Here is a 25,669-nt window from a genome sequence, read left to right on the forward strand (position 1 = left end):
CACTTTTCAGGCTAGCTATTTTGTCAGGCAATATGGTCTTGCCCCTGATGAAACTTGTACCGTTTTATGGGGTGCAGTGAATACAAGTTGCTACGACAAAAATCAAAACGATTCGAGAGAAGGTCCTAAACTGAACTTTTCCGAAATTTTGTGTGGAAGGTACCCGAAGGAGTGGGCCGATTGTGTCCATTTTGGAATATCATCTAAGTCTGGTAGAAGTTTCACATATGCAAAGTATGGACCAAATCGGTTACTCCCTTCGTGCACACAAATTTTCCGAACATTTTCGAACTTTTGCGGGGGAGGTACCGGAAGGAGTGGACCATATAATCCATCTTCGAACTTAAACTAAGTTTGGGCAAGATATTACGAAAGCCAAATTTTGGACCGAATCGACTCCAAATTGTCTGAAACACATTTCGTCAAAACATACTTGGGGTCAAAAACCATTATTTCGATGAGGCGCATTTTGCCCGTATGAAAGTGTATATACATAAAGCATAAATGCTGAGGGTATAAAAATTGGTGTCGTAAGATGCGCAGGTCGGCGATAAGAAGCAGTTCCAACATTATTGGGTCGATATTTATTGAATTGCACTTCGGGGGTATTGTGGACACATATGTATGTATGTATTTCACTTTTATCCGTCCACTCACTGGCAAACAGTATTTATTTTAGTACCATTTAGTACTTTTCGTATATATTTGTAAACATTTCCAAATCACCAAATTACCTCCTTACAAACAAAATATCTCATTAGCATAAGAATTTTAGGAGGGTTGGCGTTTTTTATTTGGGATGACGACTTCTATTTTGTTTTTCAAAATAGTCAGGCTTAATCCTATAGTCGTTGTTTTAATATTTTATTAAAATAACTTTAATTTATTAGCGGAAATAAAAATAGGTAAAAAAACTTTTTAAGTTAAACGGTTTTATGTTAAACATACATTGCAATGTTTAAGATAAATGTACTAAAAACTAAAAAATAATAAAATAGATACAGTCGTGGGAATTATAAACATATGCATAGACTAGACTAAAATAAAACCGTGGGGCACGTCAATTGTCTACAATCGTTGATTAAAGACATTTGTTTTGTAATGTTACACTATAATTAGGCAGTTGTTCAACCGACAACGATGGACGTGTGATAAGTAGTGCTAGAATGTGGAAACAAGCTAGCAAGCTCGATTATAAGCGAGTTTTAGGGTTTCATAGTGGTGAGCGAGTAGTACTTTGTCGATTAAAGACAAACTACGAGCAGTGAAACGCTTCCTCGCCAGGCAGCAGTGTGAATGTCCAACGATAAACTAGTTGAAACATCTCTTTTATTTACATGGAGTGTATAGCTATTGGAATTTCCACGAGCAAGACATAGTAAGTAATTTCCTCACCGTCTGCGGGCCAACTGCCTAACGACGAATTAAACGATTCTTCTATCGCACATTAAGTCGATAATTTGTAGACAATTGCCGTGCCCCACGGTTTTATTTTAGTCTAGTCTATGCATATGTTTATAATTCCCACGACTGTATCTATTTTATTATTTTTTGGTTTTTAGTACATTTATCTTAAACATTGCAATGTATGTTTAACATAAAACCGTTTAACTTAAAAAGTTTTTTTACCTATTTTTATTTTCTAGTTTTTAATTTTTATTTCGCATTCTGTTTAATTCGTTTAGTCTTCATTGTTGCAAGGTTTCTTGCCGGTTAGTTTATTGCAGTCCAACTCCTACGCAAAGATCTTACTCTACTAAGAGCCACGTAGGCTTGACCTTCTTCAAACAGTTTCGCACCTAAGTATACGACTGCGTGATCCATAGTGCTGCCCTGCATTTTATGTATTGTAGAAGCCCATGATAGTATTAAAGGCAACATTCTTCTTTCAGCCGTCCCGTAATTGTACTTAGCTGGAAACTGTATGGCTTTCGGGTGTATAAGATGTACTGTATAGTGCACTGTATTCTTCTTGTCAAGCCCTTTTATTTGATACCCATATTGGTGGGATTGATAAAAAAAATGTTATCAGTCATTTGGTAGCGGCGGCCATCTTAGATTTCAATTTTGCATGGTAAATTGTATTCTACTTGTTGAGACCTTTCATTTGATACCCATGTTGATGGGATTGATAAAACCTAAGTTATCCGCCATTTTGTAGAGGCCGCCATCTTGGATTTTAATTTTATATAGTACATTGTATTCTACTGGTTGAGCACTTTCATTTGATACCCATATTGATGGGATTGATAAAACCTACGTTATCCGCCATTTTGTAGCGCCCGCCATCTTGGATTTCAATTTTTTATAGTATATTGTATTCTGCTCGTTGAGCCCTTTCATTTGATACCCATATTGATGGGATTGATAAAACCTACGTTATCCGCCATTTTGTAGCGGCCGCCATCTTGGATTTAAATTTTTTATAGTATATTGTATTCTGCTTGTTGAGCCCTTTCATTTGATACCCATATTGATGGGATTGATAAAATCTACGTTATCCGCCATTTTGTAGCGGCCGCCATCTTGGATTTCAATTTTTTATAGTATATTGTATTCTGCTTGTTGAGCCCTTTCATTTGATACCCATATTGATGGGATTGATAAAACCTACGTTATCCGCCATTTTGTAGCGGCGGCCATCTTGAATTTATAATGATAATGAATAAACATAATTGTATTGTCACCAAAATCCAAAGTGTATACAAAATTTCAGATTAATCGGTTGACAGGAAGAAGGTGAAATTTGAATTACTAAATTTGACCCAAGAATAAATAATAAAACAAACGAGGTGAGCTAAATAAAACCATTTAAAAAATTGGCGATTTTTACCAAGGGGTAAGGCAGGGAAGACTATAGTTTCAGATTTCGCCACAGATCTTCATCAATTCCCTTGTTTCTTGTTTTTCAACAAAAAACCTTTTATTCCCAAGTGTCAATTGCCCGCTCAAATAGATACGTGTGCAAAGAAACACTCTGATGAGAATTTCTGTGGCACTACCTAACTCGAGCAACTTCACTTGCAAACAAAACCAAATCTTTCCCACTGCTATGCGTTCGTGATTCTCAACGAAAAACACATAACTAATTTGTTGGTATTGCATACTACAAAATACGCCATTATAACAATTCTGGCAGGAAGCGGGCATACGGGCAAAAAAATCAGCCATGTCTTCATCACCGAGCCACATTCCTTGAGATATTTTAATAAGAGGTTGCTGTCCTCAGAAGGTAAAACGTTTTTGTAAACAAATAAACCCAAGACCAATGTTTTTACCATTCAGAATTTTTCGTAACCTTATAGTAGGTATTTCCAATAACATTTCAGCCTTTAGCGCCCAAATTTCAGAATTTTTACGCATTTCAAAAAAAAACCCCTTATATTACACAGTGCGCCTTAACTACATTTAAATGAAAGCTGCTTACACCTGGGAAGTTTTTGCGGATTCTGAAACTACAAATTTTCTTGGAAACCACGGGCCGTATCGTAATGGGACTGTAGCAGTGAAAATTCTCTACAAGAATTGTCCTTTTGACTTTCTCCTAGGATTTTCCTTTTTTGAGATATTGAAGTTCAAATTGGGACAATGGACTGACTGTATCGTCTCCTTATAAAACAATGCCATGACTGCAATTTCCCAACTTAAACTTATATATCTAAAAAATGATGTAACCTAAGAAAAAATCACACAATCAATCTTGTAGAGAATTTTCACAGCTATAAGATTTTCTCAGGTACCATATCGATAAGACTTGCCGTATTCATGCAAAAACGCGAAACCATAACAAAAAACCTAAAAATGTAACCTGAGCGTCTTTATCTCATAAATGGTACAACCTGGGAACAAATCTTTGACGTCAATCCTCTAGAGAATTTTCACAGCTACAACATTTTCTTAAACTCCATTTCGATAGGACAAAATCGCGAAAACCTAAAATAAACCTAAAAATGTGAACTTTGACCGCGACCTGTTTAAAAATCCCTACATCGATTTTTTATTGTTTTTGGATTTTTCTCATCCAACAACATTGCTGTTTCAGAATCCACAAAAACATCCCAGATGTAAGCTGTTTCCACTTAAAGTTAGTTAAGGCGCTCCGTGCATGACATTGCTTTATAAGGGGGCGATACAGTCGGTCCATTGTCCCAATTTGAACTTCAATATCTCAAAAATGGTAAATCCTAGGAAAAAGTCATAAATGTCAATCTTGTATAGAATTTTTACTGCTACAACATTTTCTTTAGTCCCATTACGATACGGCCCGTGGTTTCCAAGGAAAATCGTGAAAACCTAAAAACCCCCAAAAATGTGAATTTTGGCCGCAATTTATTTGAAAATCCCTCCGGCGTTTTTTTTTGTTTTTTTAATTTTTCTCATCTATGAACATTGTAGTTTCAGAATCCGCAAAAACTACCCAGGTGTAAGCACCTTTCATTTAAATCTAGTTAAGGCGTAATATGTGATTAAATTTAGTACTATCCTTAAAAAATTACCATCTTATATCAACCGCGAAACTCATTTCCAGCTCTTTCAGTTCTTCCAAACCCAATAATAGTAATTTACATATAAACAATTAAAAAAGTATCAGTCGGCTTTGTCGACAGAGATATACCCTCAGCCTGTATATATTGAAACAGTTTTTTTTTTTCCAAAAAACCTATGTATTTGTGGGTTTTTAAAAATTTTGGGAATTTGAACCGACAAAAATGTTCATTAGGATTATAGATCAAAAGTTTTGGGGAGGAGATACTAAACGGAATGGATCTACATTGACCATTATGGAAGTGGATATCCAGCCACTACATTTGGTGCCATAGAGGGTTTTTACACACTTCGGGATGTTTGCTCAAGAAGTATGGACTTACTCCTGAAAAAACGTTTACCATCGGAATTGAGGCAGCGAATGCAATTTGCACAACAAAAATCAATGTGATTCGATAGCAGGTCTTAAATTCAACTTATCCAACTTATAATTTTATGTGGGAGGTACCGGATGGTGTGGACAAATATAGTCCATATTTGAACCTGATCTATATCTAGTAGATATATTAGGATGTGTAAAGTATGGACCAATTCGGCCACTCCCTTCAAGAGTTACCGCATGATCAAATTTTCCGAAAATTTTTTAACTTTTGTGGGGGAGGTACCTGAAGGAGTGGACCGATGTGGCTTATCTTCAAACTTAAATTATGTTTGGACAAAATATTACTAAGGCCAAATTTTGGACCGTATCGGCACCCAATTCCAAATTGTACTAATTTTAGTACCCATTAGTACGTATTTCCAAAACTACCTCAATCCTACAAGCCAACAATAATCTTAATTCCAAATTGTAGGTTTCCAGCTCTTTCCGTTCACCCAAATTCAAGTTGTACCAAATTTAGTACCATTTAGTACTTCTGAACACATGAGTACGAATTTCCAAAACCACCCCCATATCTCCAGCCTACACTTCAACAGTAATCTTAATTCCAAATTGTAGGTTTCCAGCTATTTCCGTTCACCCAAATTCAAGTTGTACCAAATTTAGTACTTTTCAAACACATGAGTACGGATTTCTCAAGCCATTTCCTTTTAGAAGCACCACTTCTAAACCTTTATTTCCATACCGAATTCCAAGATTCTAACTATATCCGTTCAAAATATACAATTGGTACAAAATTTAGTAATTTTTAGTACTTTTCTTACAGTTATAGGACGAGTTTCCAAAACCCCTTTAGTATATCTCTCTAACTCTCCATCATTGACCCTCATTTCAAATTTCAGAATTCTAGCTCTTCCCGTTTGCCTAATACAAATGATACCATATTTAGTACCTTTATGTACTGTTCATACCCTTCTAGGTCGAATTTCCAAAAAACCCAGCCTTATCTCACCCCACACACCAACAGCAACTCACAGTCAAAATTTCAACTTTCTAGCTTCAGTGGTTACGTCTGGTTGATGATATGTCAGTCAGTCACCAAACTCTTTTATATATTAAGATATGGAAAAATAGTACTAAATAGCACCTAATTAAAAATGATTATCATTAAAACAAATGTTTTAAAGAGTAAATTTTAAAAATAAACAGTTTTAAAGGAGATTATCAAATTGGAATGTTAATGTGGTTTACGGTGTCACATATCCCTGTCAGATTGTAAGCCTTATTCTATCTTTGCAAAAAGTTGTCTTGTTATGATTGGTCTTTGGTGACAGTAACAAACAGCTGTCACTTTCAACACCATTATCATGCATTTTCCGCACACAATAACAGCGTGGGAGACCAAAGACAGGACAATGACATTTTTTGCTTCCACCATTCGGCTAGACGGACCATAACGACGTTGTGACAAAGTGACAGTTTTTGGCTGCTAGAAACAACATCAACAACATGCCGATGTAAGGCAAAGAATCCAGACGCCATTATTAATCACCCTTCAGACGAAACATAAAAACGAAAATAAAACATAATGATGAAGAAATCTTCTGCCCACTGAGCAGAAACAGAGAAAAACATTTAAGTAACCCATAATAACAATGGCGTACATTGTTGAGGCCTAAACATAAATAAACATCTCAAATGAGGATGATAACAAATATTTTTGCTAAATTGTCAATTTTCATAAATAATTGGCCAAAAGTGGAAAACGTCAAGACCAATCAAACATTTCTCTGGAAAAAAGGAATATTTCCGTTTTTACAGATGACGGAAGAAAAATTAATGATTTATGACATCAGAAAAAAGTGACTTGATGATCTCCTTGGGTAGATAAACTCATAAAAGAGGGTTGTCAAATTCCCTCCCCCCATGATATTGCCATACAATTTGTTTATTCGTAAATTAATGTGAAAAATTTTATAACATTATTTGTGTAAAAGACGGCTGCGAAACTTGCTTTATTACCACCATAAAGCTTATTTGCATAACTTAATTTTGTTTATCCGAGAAATTATGGTCAATAAATTTGTTTGGCTTACCTGTTCCTTGTCCTCTTGACTGCGTGGCCACAGAGTTAAATTAACAAGAATTTCACCAAGTGGTCGGTCGGGATGATTTACATCGTGCAGGGCCAAGTTAACATCTTCAGCAATGCCCAATTCCAATTGAGTTAAATCAATTTTTGCCGAACCCATGAAATCGTCTTGTAAACCCCAATCATAATCGAAGACCTTGAAATAAAAAGGAGAGGAATGTGGTTAATAGGTAATTACCATTATTTAACGCAGCTTTTCAAAGAAAAAAAAAACGCCGATATACTTTTCACTTAGAGCTCATTTAGACCTAGTTGACCAAAATGTTATTAATTTTGAAAATTTTATTTTTTTCTTTTAAAACCTGTTCGGCTTTAAAATACACTTAAAGTTTGGTCATAGTAATTTTATGCCCCTTTGCAACCATTTCTATACACATTGTCCTACTCCATTACTCATTCATTGAAATTGAAATGTAAATAACTGGGTTAGAACATCTAACTATTTTAAGTGGTGTTCTGTAAATGTGCCATTAAGCCATAGCCAAGGGGATATTTCAGTTTGGGGTTACACAACCCTTAAAGGCTATTCAATTTAAAATAGTGTTCAACATTTAAATGTCATTAAATATTAAGGACAACAAATACCAGATAATAGTCCGCAACAATATTAAGTTTAATTTGTAGTTCTCAAATGATAAATGTCAATACTTTTGGGACTTGGTATACAATAATGAAATGCTGAATTAAATTGCGATGTGGTTCAATTAAACGTCATCCTCCTCAACTACACTTCATTACAAAGAATTTATCTTAAAATATAAATGAAAAAGATTTGATTTTTTCTAGAGAATGAACTGAATGTTCTCTCCAATAAAATGTTATAGAAATACTTGAATTTTCTAAGATCAGCAGTTTATTTATATATGTGTAAGGAATCGAAATTATAATAGCTGAATTATGTTTTTCTATAGAAAAAATGTTATTCAGCTAGCTGAATAATGTTTTTCTATAGGAAAATGTTATTCAGCTAGCTGAATAATGTTTTTCTATAGGAAAATGTTATTCAGCTAGCTGAATAATGTTTTTCTATAGGAAAATGTTATTCAGCTAGCTGAATAATGTTTTTCTATAGGAAACATTTTATTCAGCTAGCTGAATAATATTTTTCTATAGGAAAAATGTTATTCAGCTAGCTGAATAATGTTTTTCTATAGGAAAAATGTTATTCAGCTAGCTGAATAATGTTTTTCTATAGGGAAAATGTTATTCAGTTAGCTGAATAATGTTTTTCTATAGGGAAAATGTTATTCAGATAGCTGAATAATGTTTTTCTATAGGAAAACTTTTATTCAGCTAGGTGAAATTTTTCCTATTATTCTGCAGCTGAATAATGTTTTTCTATAGGAAAAATGTTATTCAGCTAGCTTAATAATGTTTTTATATAGGAAAAATGTTATTCAGCTAGCTGAATAATGTTTTTCTATAGGAAAAATGTTATTCAGCTAGATGAATAATGTTTTTCTATAGGGAAAATGTTATTCAGCTAGCTGAATAATGTTTTTCTATAGGAAAACTTTTATTCGGCTAGTTAACCAACATTATTCTATAGGAAAAATCTTATTCAGCTAACTGAATAATGTTTTTCTACAGGAAATAAATAGCTGAATAAAAGTTTTTCTATAGGAAAAATGTTATTCAGCTGGCTGAATAATGTTTTTCTATAGGAAAAATGTTATTCAGCTAGCTGAATAATGTTTTTCTATAGGAAAAATGTTATTCAGCTAGCTGAATAATGTTTTTCTATAGGAAAAATGTTATTCAGCTAGCTGAATAATGTTTTTCTATAGGAAAAATGTTATTCAGCTAGCTGATTAATGTTTTTCTATAGGAAAATGTTATTCAGCTAGCTGAATAATGTTTTTCTACAGGAAAAATGTTATTCAGCTAGCTGAATAATGTTTTTCTACAGGAGAAATGTTATTCAGCTAGCTGAATAATGTTTTTCTATAGGAAAAATGTTATTCAGTTAGCTGAATAATGTTTTTCTATAGGAAAAATGTTATTCAGTTAGCTGAATAATGTTTTTCTATAGGAAAAATTTTATTCAGTTAGCTGAATAATGTTTTTCTATAGGAAAAATGTTATTCAGTTAATGTTTTTCTATAGGAAAAATGTTATTCAGCTAGCTGAATAATGTTTTTGTATAGGAAAAATGTTATTCAGCTAGCTGAATGTTTTTCTATAGGAAAAATCTTATTCAGCTTGCTGCACAATTTTTTTCTATAGGAAAAATATTTTAGTGAATAATGTTTTTTATAGGAAAAACGATATTCAGCTAGCTGAATAATGTTTTTCTATAGGAAAATGTTTTTCAGCTAGCTGAATAATGTTTTTCTATAGGAAAAATGTTTTTCAGCTAGCTGAATGATGGGTTTCTATACGAAAGATGATATTCAGCTAGATGAATAATGTTTTTCTATAGGGAAACTTTTATTCAGCTAACTGAATAATTTTTTTTCTAAAGGGCAACTTTTACTCAGGTAGCTGAATAATGTTTTTCTATAGGGAAACTTTATACATTTTATTGTTTTGGCGAATGTCTCTGGGTGTCTGAGAAATATTTTAGAGAAAAAAAATAATTTTGCGGGTTAAATGCCGTCGTTTAAAGTGTGACTTCTTGTATAGGTCGTTAAAGCTGACCCTTGCTTAATTCTTTGTGTTTTTAGGTATTGTACTTTATAAAAAACACAAAATTAGTATCGGATTGCAAATCTTGAAATTCTAGAAAGCTTTAAAGTGGTCCTCGTGCATAATATACCTTCCTGGACGTTGATAAGATTTCTCAGGAAGATAATAGATTCCGCGGAATTCTTGGCGCAAATTCGAATGGCCTTGCAATATGGTCTGATACAATCCTTGGACATCAATTGAATTTTTTTTATTATTTACTTAAAATTGTTTTAATAATTTGCGACTTCGTGCTTTATCTTAAATTTACCTTAACAATAATTGGCTCAAAAGGATCTTCAACTGGCACCACGAACACTTCATCCCATACCGGATTCAAATCTCGATGTATTGTGCGTGATTTGTGTAAAAGGCGTCCGCCCATTTTAAATTTGACATAAGGATCACTTAAACCTACAAAAAAGAAATGTAAGAGGTACAATAAATAAAAAACGGACAAAAGAATACCACTGGCGTAGGTAGTCTTGATGAGATGAGATAGAATGTATCTTTGGGTTTCCCCATTGCTAGGATACGCAATTTTTGTTTAAATGGATGTTAAAATAACTAGTCTACGCCAATGTACAGAAGTACACAACCAAATTTCACATCAAATCTGAAACTATTTTCACTTACCATTTTTATCCATGGCCACCAAATCACTGCCATTCTTTAGATGAACACGTAGTTGAAAGAAGACATATTGACGTAATTGGGCTTCCTTTTTGCGGCGCTTCTCTTCAGCCTATACGAACATAAACAAAAACAAGAAATGCACGTAGGCACATTACACAAGGAAACAAGAAAACACAATTATCAGCACATACTAAATCTCTACATGATAGTTTGTTAAGACAAATAAAGATTTCCCTACCTACCTGTAAATGCTCAATTTGCCTAGCTGTCAAATGTGAATCATTGCCGGCGTTTCCATAACTACTGCCACCATTTTCTGGATGTTCATCAATACACCCCTCCATGGAACCACCAAATCTCTGTATTGCCTGAGCCATTCTGGCAGTTGCCTTAAATTCCTTGGCCAAAGGTGAACCACCTATTGTCTTTGATCTATGCCTTGGCGATTGGGTGACTGAACTACTCTCTGAACTATAGTCAGCTGCATAATCTGTACTCTCTTCGAGGAAATCATTTGGTGACTTACGCCCCACTCGATCTTTACTCTTGGCACGGCCCCAACGATGTTTAAGGTTATTAAAAAATCCATGAGTTTTCTGCAGTACTCCCCCACCACCACCGCCAGATGTGGATGGTGCGGCAGCACTTTTGGCTCGTTTCGGTGATGTTTGTGGTGATTCTTTGTGACCGTTCAATTCGGAGGCTGATTTACTTAAATGCTGTCCTAAACGTTGGCGGGATTGTGGTGAGCCATGTGGGGTGGTAGATGGTGTTATGTTTATTGATTCCTTGCTATTGAATTCTCGGTATTCCGAACGATATTCCTCAGTTGCCAATACATCGTCACTGTAGTGGATACGTGCTGTGGAATAAAAACGAAACGAAACAAAAGAGGAGATGTTTAATGCCTTTGTTTGGTAGGTAGTTGTCAATTGTCACACATTTCTGTTCAATTTGGAATTAAAACAAATTGAGTGAACAATGAATACGTCTGGGTTTTAAATTTAACATCTTTTGAAGATTAAGTGGTAAGTAGCAATCAAATAATACTGAATTTTAAAACTTGTAGATGGTGCGCACTTTTAATGCTAGAGCAATGCGAATTTGGTTGCCTTTAACAACCAGACAAAGGATAATGAAGAAAATGGTGTCTTTGATTTAAATTAAAACGTTGTAGACTAATTTGAAAAATATTACTCTGAATTTAAAGTTTGAACTAAAAAAGTTCAATAAACAAGTAAAACAGTATCAGTCTGCTCAGCCTATGTGATTTGAAATTTTCATCTTGGGACAGATCGAATGTATCTAGGGTCTCTTCAGAATTTTGTGGCCCCTTTTGGACCTTTGAACTTGCCGACAAAAATGTGGATTAGGATTAAAGTTCAAAAGTGTTGCGGATGAGGTACTTAAAGGAATAGACCGAGTCATATGTTTTCGATAGATATCGCGCCCACTAGTCATTTCAGTAGGTCATCGTATAATTTTCGGACCAGTATGCCAGGGAGCATGGACTTGTCCACGGAAAACATAATATCACTGTAATCAGGACCACAACCCACAGCATCGGTATACATTTCCAAAGGATATTCGAACAGACCCTAAACTGCGCTTAGACACAACTGTTGAACTTTTGTGGGGGAGGTACCCTATGGAGAGGACCGATCTGGGCCATTTTGGAAGTTGTACTAAATTTGGACCAAATATTAGGAGATCCAAAGTTTGTACCAAATTGGTTGTCCAGTTCAAGATATATCGTGAATACCACTTAAGTGGCATTTTGTAAATATTGGGGGAAAAGTATCAGAAGTTGTGGACCGGCATTGTCCATCTTCGAACTGAAATAATATGGACAAAATATGACGAAGGCCCAATCGTGCTCTCCACCCACTACATAGGGCGCCATAGGGGTTTATTACAACTTTCGGGATGTTTTCTTAAGAAGTATGGACTTACCAATGTAAAAACTTTTACCATCGTAATTAAGGCAGCGAAGGCAAGTTGCTTCAACAAAAATCAAAGTGATTCGAGAGCAGGTCTTAAAGTGAACTAATCCGAAATTTTGTGTGGGAGGTACTCGAAGGAGTGGACAAATATAGTCCATATTCGAACCTCATCTATATCTGATAGATATATTAGGATGTGTAAAGTATGGACCAAATCGGTCACTGCCATCAAGGGTTATAGTGCGAACAATTTTTCCGAACATTTTTGAACTTTTGTTGGGAAGGTGAACCGATATGGCTTATCTTCGAACTTAAACTAAGTTTGCACAAAATATTACGAAGGCCACATTTTGGACTGAAGCGGCAGATCCGTTCGAAAGTTATCTTGCGCCCCATCCACTACACACGGTGTCATAGGGTTTTCTTGCACCTTTCAGGCTATTTTCTCAGGAAGTATGGACTTGCCCTGATGAAACTTGTACCGTCGTATGGCGGGCAGTGAATACAACTTGCTACAACAAAAATCAAAGCGATCCGAAACTGAATTTTTCCGAAATTTTGTGTGGGAGGTACCCGAAGGAGTGAACCGATTGAGTCCATATTAAAACCATATCTAAGTTTGGTTCACATTTCACGATGGGCAAAGTATTGACCATATCAATTACTCCCTTCAAAAGTTATCGTGCGCCCTAATTTTTAAAAAAAAATTCGAACTTTTGTGGGGGATCTACCGGAAGGAGTGGACCGATATAGCCCATCTTCGAACTTAAACTAAGTTTGGACAAAATATTACGAAAGCCAAAATTTGAACCGAATCGAGAGTTCGAGAGTTATCGAACTCTTTATTAATTCAAACTAATTCATGAAACAACTAGAACTAATTTATCAGCATAAAGTTTACACCCAAAATTACAATTTAATCACCGTCTCTGCACCGCAACAGAGTTTACTTCGTCCACTCTCAGCCACTGATTTTGTTTCATCTTACAAAAGTTTTTCTATTAGCTTCTAATCAGCAGTTCAGATTTCGTCAGGGACTCCAACAGCTTTCCTTTAAGAAATTCTAGTTTGTAAACCTATATTTATTTTGTAATTTTGTTATTTTGGAAATATATACTCTTTTGTTTTGCTAACTTGTTTTGAACCAATGCAAAAGATGCCATGAAATCACGTTATGGCATAGAACCCCTTCCTTCATATTTTGCTGGGTACTTGGGGTCTAAAACCATTATTTCGATGAGGAACATTTTGCCCGTATTAAGGTGTATATACTCTCGTTAGCATAAATGCTGAGGGTATAAAAATGTACTGAGGGGGTGCTTTAGTTTGTCCGACACCGTATTCTGCCCAATTTCTTGGGGAAAGTTTTGTAGCCCCAAAGAAGACCAAATATCAAATTTCAGCCATTTGAAATAATAATCCTAGGGAGACTGCAAATTTGCTAATAATTTTGAAAATTTTTTTGGGAGGTACCTGAAGGAACGGGTCGATATAGTTCAGATTGGAACATGATTTGAGTGTTAATGAAATATTACGACGACATATCTTGGACCAATTTCAATCACTCCATTGAGTAGTTATCGTGCCCACTAGGCACTTTATTGGTCACTGTGGGGTTGTTTAAAGCTTTAGGACCATTATGTCCGGAAGTATGGACTTTTCCACGCAAAACATTATATCAATGTAAACAGAATCAGAATAAGTACTTTTGATAATTTGCATAAATTTCCTCGAACAGACTTTAAACTGCACTTAAGAGAACATTTTGAGCTTTTGTTATGGCGGTATCCGAAGATGTTTTTCAAAATAGACCTTCTTGGAACTTTATGTAGGTTTTAAGAAATTGACCGATGTCCAATGTTTCGGCCAAATCGTAAGCTCAATTTGTACGTTATCATGCTAATAGGTGCCGGCAGGGTTATTTAGAGATTTTGCTATTTAATATCAGGACCAATGAAATAAAAAAATAATTAAAAAAAAACTTAGGTCGACAAAGCTTAAAATTGGACCAAATAAAACAAAAATATAATCAGGATGTATAATCTTGTCCCCGTAAAAAATTGTACCGTCTTAAAAGGGGCCGCGAGCACAACCATCTGTACCTAAGCTGTACTTGTGCCAACATTTTTGAAAATTTGTGTAGGAGGTACCCGAACGATTGGTCCGGCATTGTCCATATTCGAAGCTTATCTACGTCTGAAAGAAATATTACGAGTTGCAAAGTTTCGACCCTTCGAGAGTTATCTTGCTCACAATTTTTGCGAAATTTGTTGAAGTTTTGTGGTTTTCAGTGGGCCGATATGGACCATCTTCGAATTAAGTTCAGACAAAATATTACAAGCGCCAAATTTTGAAACACAAAATTTTGAAACCAGTTTAGCGAAAAATGTTGAACTTTTGTTGGGGACCTACGAGATGGTGACGATTGGTATGGCCTTTCCTCGAACTTCATATATAACATACATACATGCATACCCAGCAAAAAAAGTCCTCCCAAAATCATGGGTTTTGTAAGGGATTTTTGGCAGCCGTAACTACTCACAAACCCCCTTTCTTCCCCATTATTTTTACAAGGGCATGTCGCACTCAGTTTGTAGTTATTTTATGACCACTAGAATAACTAGTTATTCTCTGGCCACTAGAAGTTTAAAAGTAAGGAGAAAAAATTCTATTTTTAGAACAGTTTATGTAGAGAATTTTTTTTAATATCATCGCACTTCTTACTTTTATTTTACTTTGTTTTATTTCGCTGTATGCCCGAATTGAACCCACGAACACTCTGATTTCTGGCCGAAGACATTACACACTGTGCCACGCACACGAATATTAAGGGTTGCTTAAGAACTTAAATGTGCAGTGCACCACGAACTGTTATTTTTTAATTAACAAAAAATCGCGTGCCGACGGTGAGCGTTGAACACACAACCCTAGGATTTATAGTCGGACACACACACTGTGCCACCGTCCTCATTACTTAGTGAGGAGTAAAGTAAGTAGGTTTGCCTTGTAAATTTTTTAAGAAGTAACCCATTACTTTTCCGATTACTTGTAATGCGAACAGAAGCTTGTTTACATTACTTTGTAATGGGTTACCTAATGACTAACGGATCCGAATTTTTGCTGGGTATATTCCCACAAACACCCCCGAGGGCATATAAAAGAGTTCTCACCGATTCATATTAGCTCCATGAAATGGCGTCTAGACTTATATCTATATATACCTAACTTAATGTCCCGACGAGTTGAGTCGATCTGGCTATGTGTGTCCGTGCGTCTATCTAAACCTTGTAATCACGCTACAGGTCGCAATTTTGATCGGATCGTTACGAAATATTGGGGATTGATGGGGGTCCTGGAAGGGAAGAAGTCTATTGATTTAAGTGATGGTCGGATACTATTCAAGGGCCGGAATGGACAAAATACAAGGTTTTATTGTTACGTGAATGTCTCCGCTTCTAGTTGGGATATTCCAAAAGGAAAGCCTGTCAATTGAAAAAGAAAAGTTCACCTTCACAAAGATGTAAATTAGGATGGTTTAGGTGGTTTATTCTTATGTGAATGTCTCCATTTTTTGTGGGGGTAATCCAAAAGCAAACAAGAAAAAATCACCTTAATGTTGGTGCATTAGGCTGGTGTAGATGCTCAAACAACTGGATAGTCGGTATTGCATCCCATTTTTTTGTAGTCACGTTACAGGTCGCAATTTTGATCGAATCGTCACGAATTTTTGGGGGCTGATGGGAGTCGCAAAAAGAAAGAAGGATATAATAGTTAACATTTAACTTCGGAATGGACAAAAAAACTTATATGGAGAAAAAGACAAGGTTTTGTTCTTATGCAAACATCTCCGCTTCTAGTAGGAGATATTCCAAAAGTAAATCCTGTCGATGGAAGTAGAAAAGCTTACCTTTACAGGGATGCAATTTTTTTCAATTTTTTTATACCCTAAAGTGGTAAGGGTATTATGTGTTAGTGCATTTGTATGTAACATGCCTAAGGAAAAGAGATAGACCCATAGTTCCTTCTAGGGATATGCATAGAATCACATTCTGAGTCGATTTATGCATGACCGTCCGTCCGTTCGCAACGTACGGGTCGCATTTATTGTTCGATTTGACTGAAAATTGTGGAAGATCATTTTTTTAGCCTAATGAAGAACGATATTGCTTTTGGTGAAAATCGGTTCAGATTTGGATATAGCCCCCATATATATTTTCGGCCGATTTGAGGTATTTGATGTACCAAACACGCTGTATCTGTAAAATTTTGATGAAATTTGGAATGTGTGATGGAATTAGGTATTTGATGCACCAAAGACGCTATGTATGTCTATTTTTGATGAAATTTGGAATGTGTGACGGTGTTTGGTCTAGAAATATATTCGCCAAATTATATCGTAATCTTTTCACATTTGGATTTAGCTCCCATATATTTTACCTATTCACAGTGGTGTAGGGTATCATATAGTCGGCCCCGTCCGACTTTGATCCTTTCCTTACTGGTTTATTTTAATTGTACTGATGATGAAGACATTCGGAGCTTTAAATTGATTCAAATTGCGACCATCTGAGCTTTAAAATAATACCAAATGTGTTGGCAATATGTTGGCATATTTGAGTTTTTTCAAAATTCCCAATTTAAAATATTTTAAAGTATATATGAGGCGCTCAGCGCCAAACACATGTTCAAAAAAATCTTATTATACAGATCTATCCGGAACCTTTTGAAATAAATACTAAAAAACTCTATGTTGTATTGCATAACACTAGGTAATACTACTTGCTAAAGCAATGCCATATGGCGTTTTTTAGTATTTATTTAAAAAGTTTCGGTCTAACTCTTTATAGACAGTTTGATTTTTTTGATCATATGTCGTTTTGGCGCTAAGCGCCTCATATTTAAATGACAAATACCTCTACTTATATTATTCTTTTCTTCTGCAAAGCTTTCAATCAGTACCAAGTAGATTGTCGATAATAGTCAAATATATAATCATTAATCATTTTGGTTCAGTTAGCCCTAACTCATTTAGTTTAAAGCCAGGATAGGTGAAAACATTAGTATATCCCTAGAAGAAATGTTTACCAGTGAAAATCCTATGCACAGGGGTAGTGGTCAAGGGTATCACATAGTCGGTCCCGTCCCTACAATAGCCTTTGCTCACTTGTTGTTCGTATCGATTTGTATGTACCCAGTATCCGTCTACAATGATTGGTCTACAAATTATTGGAAAAATTTGTCTCTGAAATACTCGCTCACAACCTCGAAAGTGATGCATTAGAGGTTTCGTGCAATGTCATATGGACTCCGCATACTCATACTTGATGTGGAACTTCTTTGGTATACTTTGACTCAGTACGCCCAATAATAGCCCACAATGCCCACAATAGAGGCTTAATTTGAAGACACCGAGAAAATTATTAACAGGAATTGCACATTAACTCGATATTTCGATCCTACCTTTATATGGAAAATTTGGTCTTGTTATAGCATTTCAGTAACTAAAAGGTAATTAAGGAACTCATAGCGGTTAAAAACAAAAAAGATAATAATAATAAAGATGCGGATTAAATGTCCTTATCAAATATATTAAACCAACATGTGCGTGCGCTTTGTATAAAGTTCCCCTTTAGCTGATAGTACGACAGATATGAAAATGTTAAAATACATACATATGTATGTATTTGCACGCATATTTCCGTATTTGTTAAGTACACACACTTGCATGTAATATTTTTATGACATTTTGAATATTTAATGGCAAGAAGAAAAAAATTACATCGCAAATATTCCGTATGACTCTTTGGTTGTTAGTAGGTAGTGACCTTAAAATGAAGCAACCTCGACACTTAAACTCGATGTTTGTATTGCTGATGTTTTATGCACAAACATACACCAATATATATTTACATATGTATGTGCATATACACATATGTACCTCCGTACTCATATGTCATCATATCTCACACTGTGACATTATATTTATGACATAATCGTGAAAGGATAAAACAATCCTTGTGTAAGCTGTGCATATTTAGTCATCATCGTCATCATCATCAAAGCAAAACTCATTTTCTTTGAATTTTAATCGTTAGCCTTTTTATGGGGGTCTTTGTTGTTTTTATGATTATGTCCCTTTTGTTTGAGGGAAAGTGGTTATGAAAATCACAATCTTTTTGGCAAATAAAACTAATCTTCAATTCGTTGATCTTTAATTAAAAGAAGATTATCAGGAAATTCATATACTGGCAATTACTATTAGTATATATAACCTTCATAACTTCATAATTTTCCTAGTATAACACAAAATGAACAATTTTGTAATAGTGGTAATTCATCGTTCATCTTTAATCCGGTAATTGATTTGTTGTCGTCCTTCTCTACCATATCCGTAACCTCAATCTTGTGTTTCCGTTTTGTGCCCAACGAACGTTTCACTATGGGAATTTGTCATGTCAAAATCAAAGCAATGTCAATCGGAATTACCTCTAATGGTCGTTGCTGTGTGTTTGTACCTTTGTTGTCATCGATTCATATCGTACATAAATATTCAATAAACCAAATACCGTATACAGTGAAACCTTTTTATAGTAGAGTTTTTACATATATAGTGAATTGAGAAGATGGTGGAAGAAGTAATTTGCTTATTTCCATTTAAATACTTGAGGAGAATGGGGCTTATACAACATTTTCCAAGATATTCTAATTACACTGTGAACACAAATTTTGGGGAAGAGATAATTCCTTTTGGAGATGAAAGCCCTTGGTTAGTATATTAAGAACCCCGAAGGACAAATCTGCCGTGAGTCGAACTTCCGCGTTATGGCGTGATGAAGTTTTTGCTAGACCCTGTAAGCCATCAGGAATTAACGTTATATCTTTGTTCACTATTGCTTTAGCTTATTTTTGAGATGACATGTCTTCAGTCAAATCGAATGAGGATTATTTTCTAACTCGCTTCTTTCAATGTCTTTTTCGTCCTTTATTTTAAGAGCCTCATATATATTTTAGGCAGATTTGAGGTATTTTATGCACGAAACACGCTATTTTTGTCCGATTTCAATGAAATTTGGAATGTGTGACGGTGGTTAGTCTAGAAAAAACTGTGGCAAATCATATCGAAATCGGTTCAGATTTGGATATAGCTCCCATATATATTTTCGACCGATTTGAGGTATTTGATGCACGAAACACGCTATATATGTATGTCAAATTTTGATGAAATTTGGACTGTGTGACGGAATTTGGTCTACAAATAAATGTGAAAAATTATATCAAAATCTGTTCTGATTTGGATTTAGCTCCCATATATATTTTACATATTCACAGTGGTGTAGGGTATTATATAGTCGGCCCCGCCCTACTTTGATCCTTTCCTTACTGGTTCAGCTTCGAAATGTTCTGCAAATATGTCCCTCAGAAATTTTTAGGTACGGCTATCATTGACAAATAATCGATTTTGTCGCGTTTTCCTAGTCATTTTTTACATTTACAGATCAGATTTCCATGACACCTGAATTTATTCAGGAGCTCTTGTTTGATATTCGTATTGCTAACGCTTATGACTTTGTTTTACTAACTCTACGCTGAATGAGCTACTAGGTCGCAGAGTAATAAACAAATATCGCCTGCATAATCGAGATGAGTCAAGGTGACTCCTTAAAGTTCATTAAATTTCGCGTCGTTTTTATCTTCAAGTATTTCCTTCATCAAGTTTTAAATTACAAGGCCTGCCTCGCACAGGGTTTAGTACGAACTCAGTTAAACATTCATTGCATAGGACTCGAATCTGGTATCTATCATACTCTGCTTTTATACCCTCCAACATAATATGGAGGATATAATTAAATTTGTCATTCCGTTTGTGACACATCGAAATATTCGTCGGAAACCTTGATCAGCATAAAATTCTAAGTCGAAATAACCATGTCCGTCGGTCCGTTCATCGGTCTGTCTCTTGAAATCAAGATAATTTTGTATATAAGTTTGTATTACTCCTAGGATATTTGGCATTGAACATCAGGAGGTACCCTTTTATGGGGGGCTATGTCAAAACGTGGACCGGGATATATCGGTCCCCCATAAAAGGGTACCTCCTGATGTTCGGTATTTTTAAGGTTGTAGCCACAATATCCCATCGAAATGTCTGAAATTTGGTATTTAGAATTTGTTGTGGGTATAAAAGTTTCCATCTGAAATTTGTCGATATAATTTCACGTCTTCGTATAGCCCCCAAAGAACGGTACCACGCGATTTTCGGTATTTTGAAGGTTGTGCCATCAATATCTCATCGAAATTGCTGAAATTTGGTATTTAGTCTTCGTTGGTGGTACAAAACTTTAGAATTGAAATTTGTCGGTGTAGGCTCTCGTTTTCATATCAGCCCCATAGAACAGTACCTCCCGATTTTGGGTATTTTGAAGGTTTTAGCCTCATTATCCCACGGAAATGGCTGAAATTTGGTATTTAGTGTTCGTTGGAGGTACAAAACTTTCGAACTGAAATTTGTCGGTGTAGGCCCTCGTTTTCAAATAGCCCCCATAGAAAAGTCCTTCCCGATTTTCGGTATTTTGAAGGTTGCAGCCACAATATCCCACCGACATGTTGAAGGTTGTGACCTCAATAACCCACCGAAATGGCTTAAATTTACCATTTAGTCTTTGTTAGGGCTATAAAACATTCCACCTTAAATTTTTCGGTATAGATCCTTCATATAGCCCTCTCGATTCTAGGCTTTTTGAAGGTTGTGGCCTCAAGATACTACCGAAATGGCTGATATTCGGTATTTAATCTTCGTTGGGGGTTTAAAATTTTCCACCGGAAATTTTTCGGTTTTACCAATTTTCAGTATTTTGAAGGTTTTTGACTCCAATATCCCACCGAAACGACTGATCGGTACTCCCCGGATTTTTGGTACTTTAAATGTTTTATGATTCGGTATTCAGTCTTCTTTGGAGTTACAAAACATTCCTCATGAAAATTTCTCGGTTCAAGTTAACGTTATACACAGCCTACATATAACGGCATTCCCAATTTATATTATGTTGACGGTTTCGCCACATACCAAAGGGGATCCACCCATCGGCTAAAAATATAAAAATTAATGTCAACCAAGGCACGTAGAGAAGGTAGCCGATTCGGCGAATTGCTACAACAAAGCAATTTTGCCGTAACATAATATGTCAACATTTGTAAAGAAAACCAATTCGCCTTGGCTCTTAAATTTGCAGCGAATTTGCTTCGACCAATCAGAACAAGATGTTTGTTTACACTTCACAATTACAACAATTTGTTTTGACATTTCATGTTCAATCAGCTGGCGTGGGTCGGCTACCTTATTCAATGTGCCTTGATGTCAACATTTTGGTACATCATCTGGTAACTCTGACATCTATGACATACACCTTTTTAAAAATATATTAGTTTTTGTTTCATTCGAACGCGGTATTCTAAAAATAGCTTCAAAAATCGGAACATTTGACTAATATTTTTTGTTGTGAGTACAACCTATATTTTATGTGCAAGGAAATATATTCAAAATATCGCGAAACTAATACCTATAACAAAATATTATAGTGGATTTTCAAGGAGGAGGTAATAGCTTAATTTTCATTAAAAATAGTGTTTTAGCGTGTTGTGGAATTCTAGTTAGCTGTATATGTTCTTAGCGTATTTTGTAATGCCAATTCGATCATATACTTAAATTTAAAATAAGCTGCCATCTAGTGCCAGACTACAAATGGTGGGTCGCTGACTAAAGCTGCCCTAGAATAGGGTTTCTATGGTATATTAACGTATAACTCTGTTATCTGACCACGTACATTAACATAACTGACATCAGTGGCAAGAAGAAGAAATCTTCTTCCACATTTGTCTCACGTTGGCGGAACGTGCCTTCCAAGAAGAACGCTATAAGATTTATATTAAAAATTTTTCCAATTTTCAGACAAAAATGTTGATTTTTTTAGTCCGCTAAATTGGTTGGATTTTATGTTATTTTGGGGATTGTTTTGTTTCCCCAAGCCAATTTTTGCATCATAAGATAATCGGGACCTTTGTTCATGTCATTTTGTATTAACAGCATAAAACAATTCTTACCGTATACCCCCTCAAGAGGGAATGTTATGCTCGTGGTTTCTTAAAACGCTCTTTGCGGCAGCAAAAATCTGTAACCGGAAGATGGATCGTATCGGTCCAGTTTTTCGGGTACTTGCCCAGCAAAAGGTCAAACTTTTTGCTAAAAAGGTGCATACAATAACTCTCGAAGGCAGTAACCGATTTGGTCCATACTTTGTACATCGTAAAATTACTACAAGATATAGATCAAGTTCGAATATGGACTATATATGTGAACTCATTCGGGTACCTCCCATACAAAATTTCGGGAAAGTGCACTTAAAGACTTGCTCTCGAATCGTTTTGATTTTTTTTTGCAACAGGTGATTTTCGGGGCCCCTTTTACCGCTGTCAATCCCATACTTCCTGAGAAAATTATACAAAAGCTGTAAAAACCCTCTACGGCCATCATGTAATCGCTGGTACTCAGAACAGCATTCGAGCAGGATACTGCGTTGGTATAAATTTGGATATCGTAATATTTCCGCTTATCTGAATTAATGTTCGAAGATTGTTCTTATCGTTGAACTCTTTCAGATACCTATTCCCCCACAAAAGTTCAAACCGATTGTAGTTATACTTCGAAAATGGTACATATCGGTATTCTCCTTAGGGTACATCCCCCACAAAAGCTTAACATTTTTGTTTAATTGCAGGTAAGGCTGTGTTCGAAGATCGTTTGGATCGATGCTACCCCTTGTGGACCTGCCTACATCGAGGACGAGCCCATGCTTTCTGACGTATCGGTTCAAAAGCTCTAAGTTATACGGTGAGCAACTCAAAAGACTGGAGGGCGCGATATCGATCCGTTATTGCCAATAGATGGAAGTTTCAATTCACACAGGCTCAGGGTATTTATCTGTGGGCAAAGCCGACTGACACATTTTTACTTGTTTTCTATGTCATCTTCCATGGGGGTATAAAATATTCCAGAAGAGAATTATCAGTATAATTCCATGTCTTCACATAGCGTAAGAGCAGATTTTCGGTATTCTGAAAGTTTTAGCCTCATATCCCACTGAAATGACTGAAATTTTGTGTTCGTTGGAGGTACACTACTTTCCAACTGAAATTTGTCGGTATAAGACCTTCATATAGCCCTCCCTCCCGATTTTCGTTATCTTAAAGGTTGTGGCCTAATATACCACCGAAATGGCCAAAATTAGTTACATAGTCTTGGTTGGGGGTATAAAATTTTCCACCTGAAATTTTTCGGTTTGCCAATTTTAGGTATTTTGAAGGTTTTGTACTCTCCGGATTTTCGGTATTGTTCGAACGAAATGACTGAAAAATTGGTATTTAGTCTTCATTGGAGTTGAAAATCTTTCCTCATGAAAATTTTTCGAAGGGAGCAATTGATTTGACATAAACTTTGCACATCGTAATATTCCTTCCAGATATAGATCGGGTTCGAATATGGACTAATCGGTCAACTTTTTCGGGTACCTCCCACACAAAATTCCTACAAAATTGAAGTTTAAGAGCTCTTCTCGCGTCCTTTCGAAAATTTTCATCAGGTTATTTTCAATTAACATGACAAATTCGTAATATTTCTGATTGGTCCACACCGTTCACATCGTATTATTTCATCTAGACATGTATCAGGTTGAAATATGGACTATATCGGTCCCGTCATTCCGGTACCTCCAACACAAAGGAAAAGTTCACTTTAACAACTCATCTCGGATGGGTTTGAATTGTTTTTTTACAAGTTCTTCTTGCTGACCCTTTTACGACCCCCGTTTTTCGGGGGCAGATTTCTGATTCTATGTATTTGGAAGTAATGTGGTGATATAAAGTCAATAATTTTTATATACGTCATGATTATTGTGTTTGCTTGTTTTTACGTTATTACTTGTTTGATTTGAATTTTAACGACGAATATTCCAGCTTTGTTTGGGCCCGTTTCACCAAAAGTGACAAATACAGTTAGTCAACTAAATTATTGAATAATTACATAATTTTAAACATAACTAGGTTTTATTGCTATATTTTAAAACTATTATTTTCATATTCGTTAACAGTTTAATTCTTACGAAGATTTATTAATAAAAATAAAGTGATATGAAATAAAATAAACTAGTAAAAAATTGAGTTCGGCCGGACCGAACTTTTATCCACTCCACCATAAAATATTCTGACCTAAAATGGAATAAATTGTTTCCTGTTGGGTGCAAAATTTTATCCAATCTGTCAGTACTTTTATATGGTCCTATGGACCAAAACATGGTTTTTGGTGGAGGAGTTTCGGGACCTCTGTAGTGCGATTCTGTAACACATTTTTTGAGTTACAGGCAAATATCGGTAAAATTAAAATGCTATTAATTTCGGTAATTAACGATATTTTTTGGTAAGTTAGCGGCGAATAAAAAGTAGTCGTAAAGTTCTACCGATAGCAAGAGTGTTGTTAACTTTTATTTGAACTTTTCATTCATAATTTTGCATTTTAATGTTAACGATTTTTGTCGGTAACTAAAGAAATGAGTTAGACAATCGCACTACTGAGAACTTCAAATGTCAAATTACAGCTAGTTCGGTGAAAAATTGTAGCTAAAATACCGAAAAATCCTAGGTACCGTTCTATAACCCGATTTTTGGTGGAGAAGTTAGGGGATCAATGAGAACCTCAAATGTCAAATTTTAGGTAGTTCGGTAAAAAAAATTTAGCTCAAATCCCCAAAATACCTTAAATCGGGAGGTACTGTTATATGTGGGATATACCAAATATGCGAAGTACCGAAGTAAAATGGAAATATGTGGATGATTTTAGGTGTAGAAGTTTCGATACCACTGAAAAAATCAAGTGTTAAAATACAGGTAGTTCTGTTAAAAACTGTAGCTAAAGTCCTCAAAGTACCGAAAGTCGGGCATACCGTTATATGACGGCTATACCAAAATATGGCTACTGAAAACTTTAAGTCCCGAATTGCAGCTACTTCGCTTAAAAATTTTAGCTAAAATCCTCAAAATAATGAAAATCAGGGGTACCGTTATATGGGGGCTATTCCAAAACATGGACCTATATTGACGATTTTTTTATCCAAAATACCTTAAATCGGCACGTACCTTTATATGGGGGCTGTACCAAAACGTGGACTTATATTGACAATTTTTAGTCATTTTGGTCATTGTTAAAAAACGAGTGGAAAGCCTAAAAATACTTTAAATCGGGAGGTACCGTTATATGGGGCATATATCAAAACGTGGACTTATCTCCACCATTTTTGGTGCAGGAGTTTTTTGTACTTCAAACGTAAAATTTCAGTTAGTTCGGTCAAGAAACTGTTT

General features: G+C 35.4%; 1 protein-coding gene across 6 annotated transcripts in view; it reads right to left on the reverse strand.

Annotated features, from left to right (window-relative positions):
* Window positions 1-25,669, reverse strand: part of Mctp (multiple C2 domain and transmembrane region protein) — a 194,765-nt gene that overhangs the window by 25,527 nt on the left and 143,569 nt on the right. For all 6 annotated transcript variants that reach the window (XM_073957467.1, XM_073957468.1, XM_073957466.1 and 3 more), the window contains exons 3-6: window positions 10,565-11,184; window positions 10,323-10,431; window positions 9,958-10,100; window positions 6,964-7,155 (exon numbers count right to left, since the gene is read on the reverse strand). In XM_073957467.1, coding sequence (XP_073813568.1) covers window positions 6,964-7,155; window positions 9,958-10,100; window positions 10,323-10,431; window positions 10,565-11,184 — 1,064 coding nt within the window. The remainder of the gene's footprint in view (window positions 1-6,963; window positions 7,156-9,957; window positions 10,101-10,322; window positions 10,432-10,564; window positions 11,185-25,669) is intronic.

This window comes from Musca autumnalis, unplaced genomic scaffold (genome assembly GCF_047663935.1).
Source record: "Musca autumnalis isolate F117 unplaced genomic scaffold, ASM4766393v1 scaffold_5, whole genome shotgun sequence".
NCBI lineage: Eukaryota > Metazoa > Arthropoda > Insecta > Diptera > Muscidae > Musca > Musca autumnalis.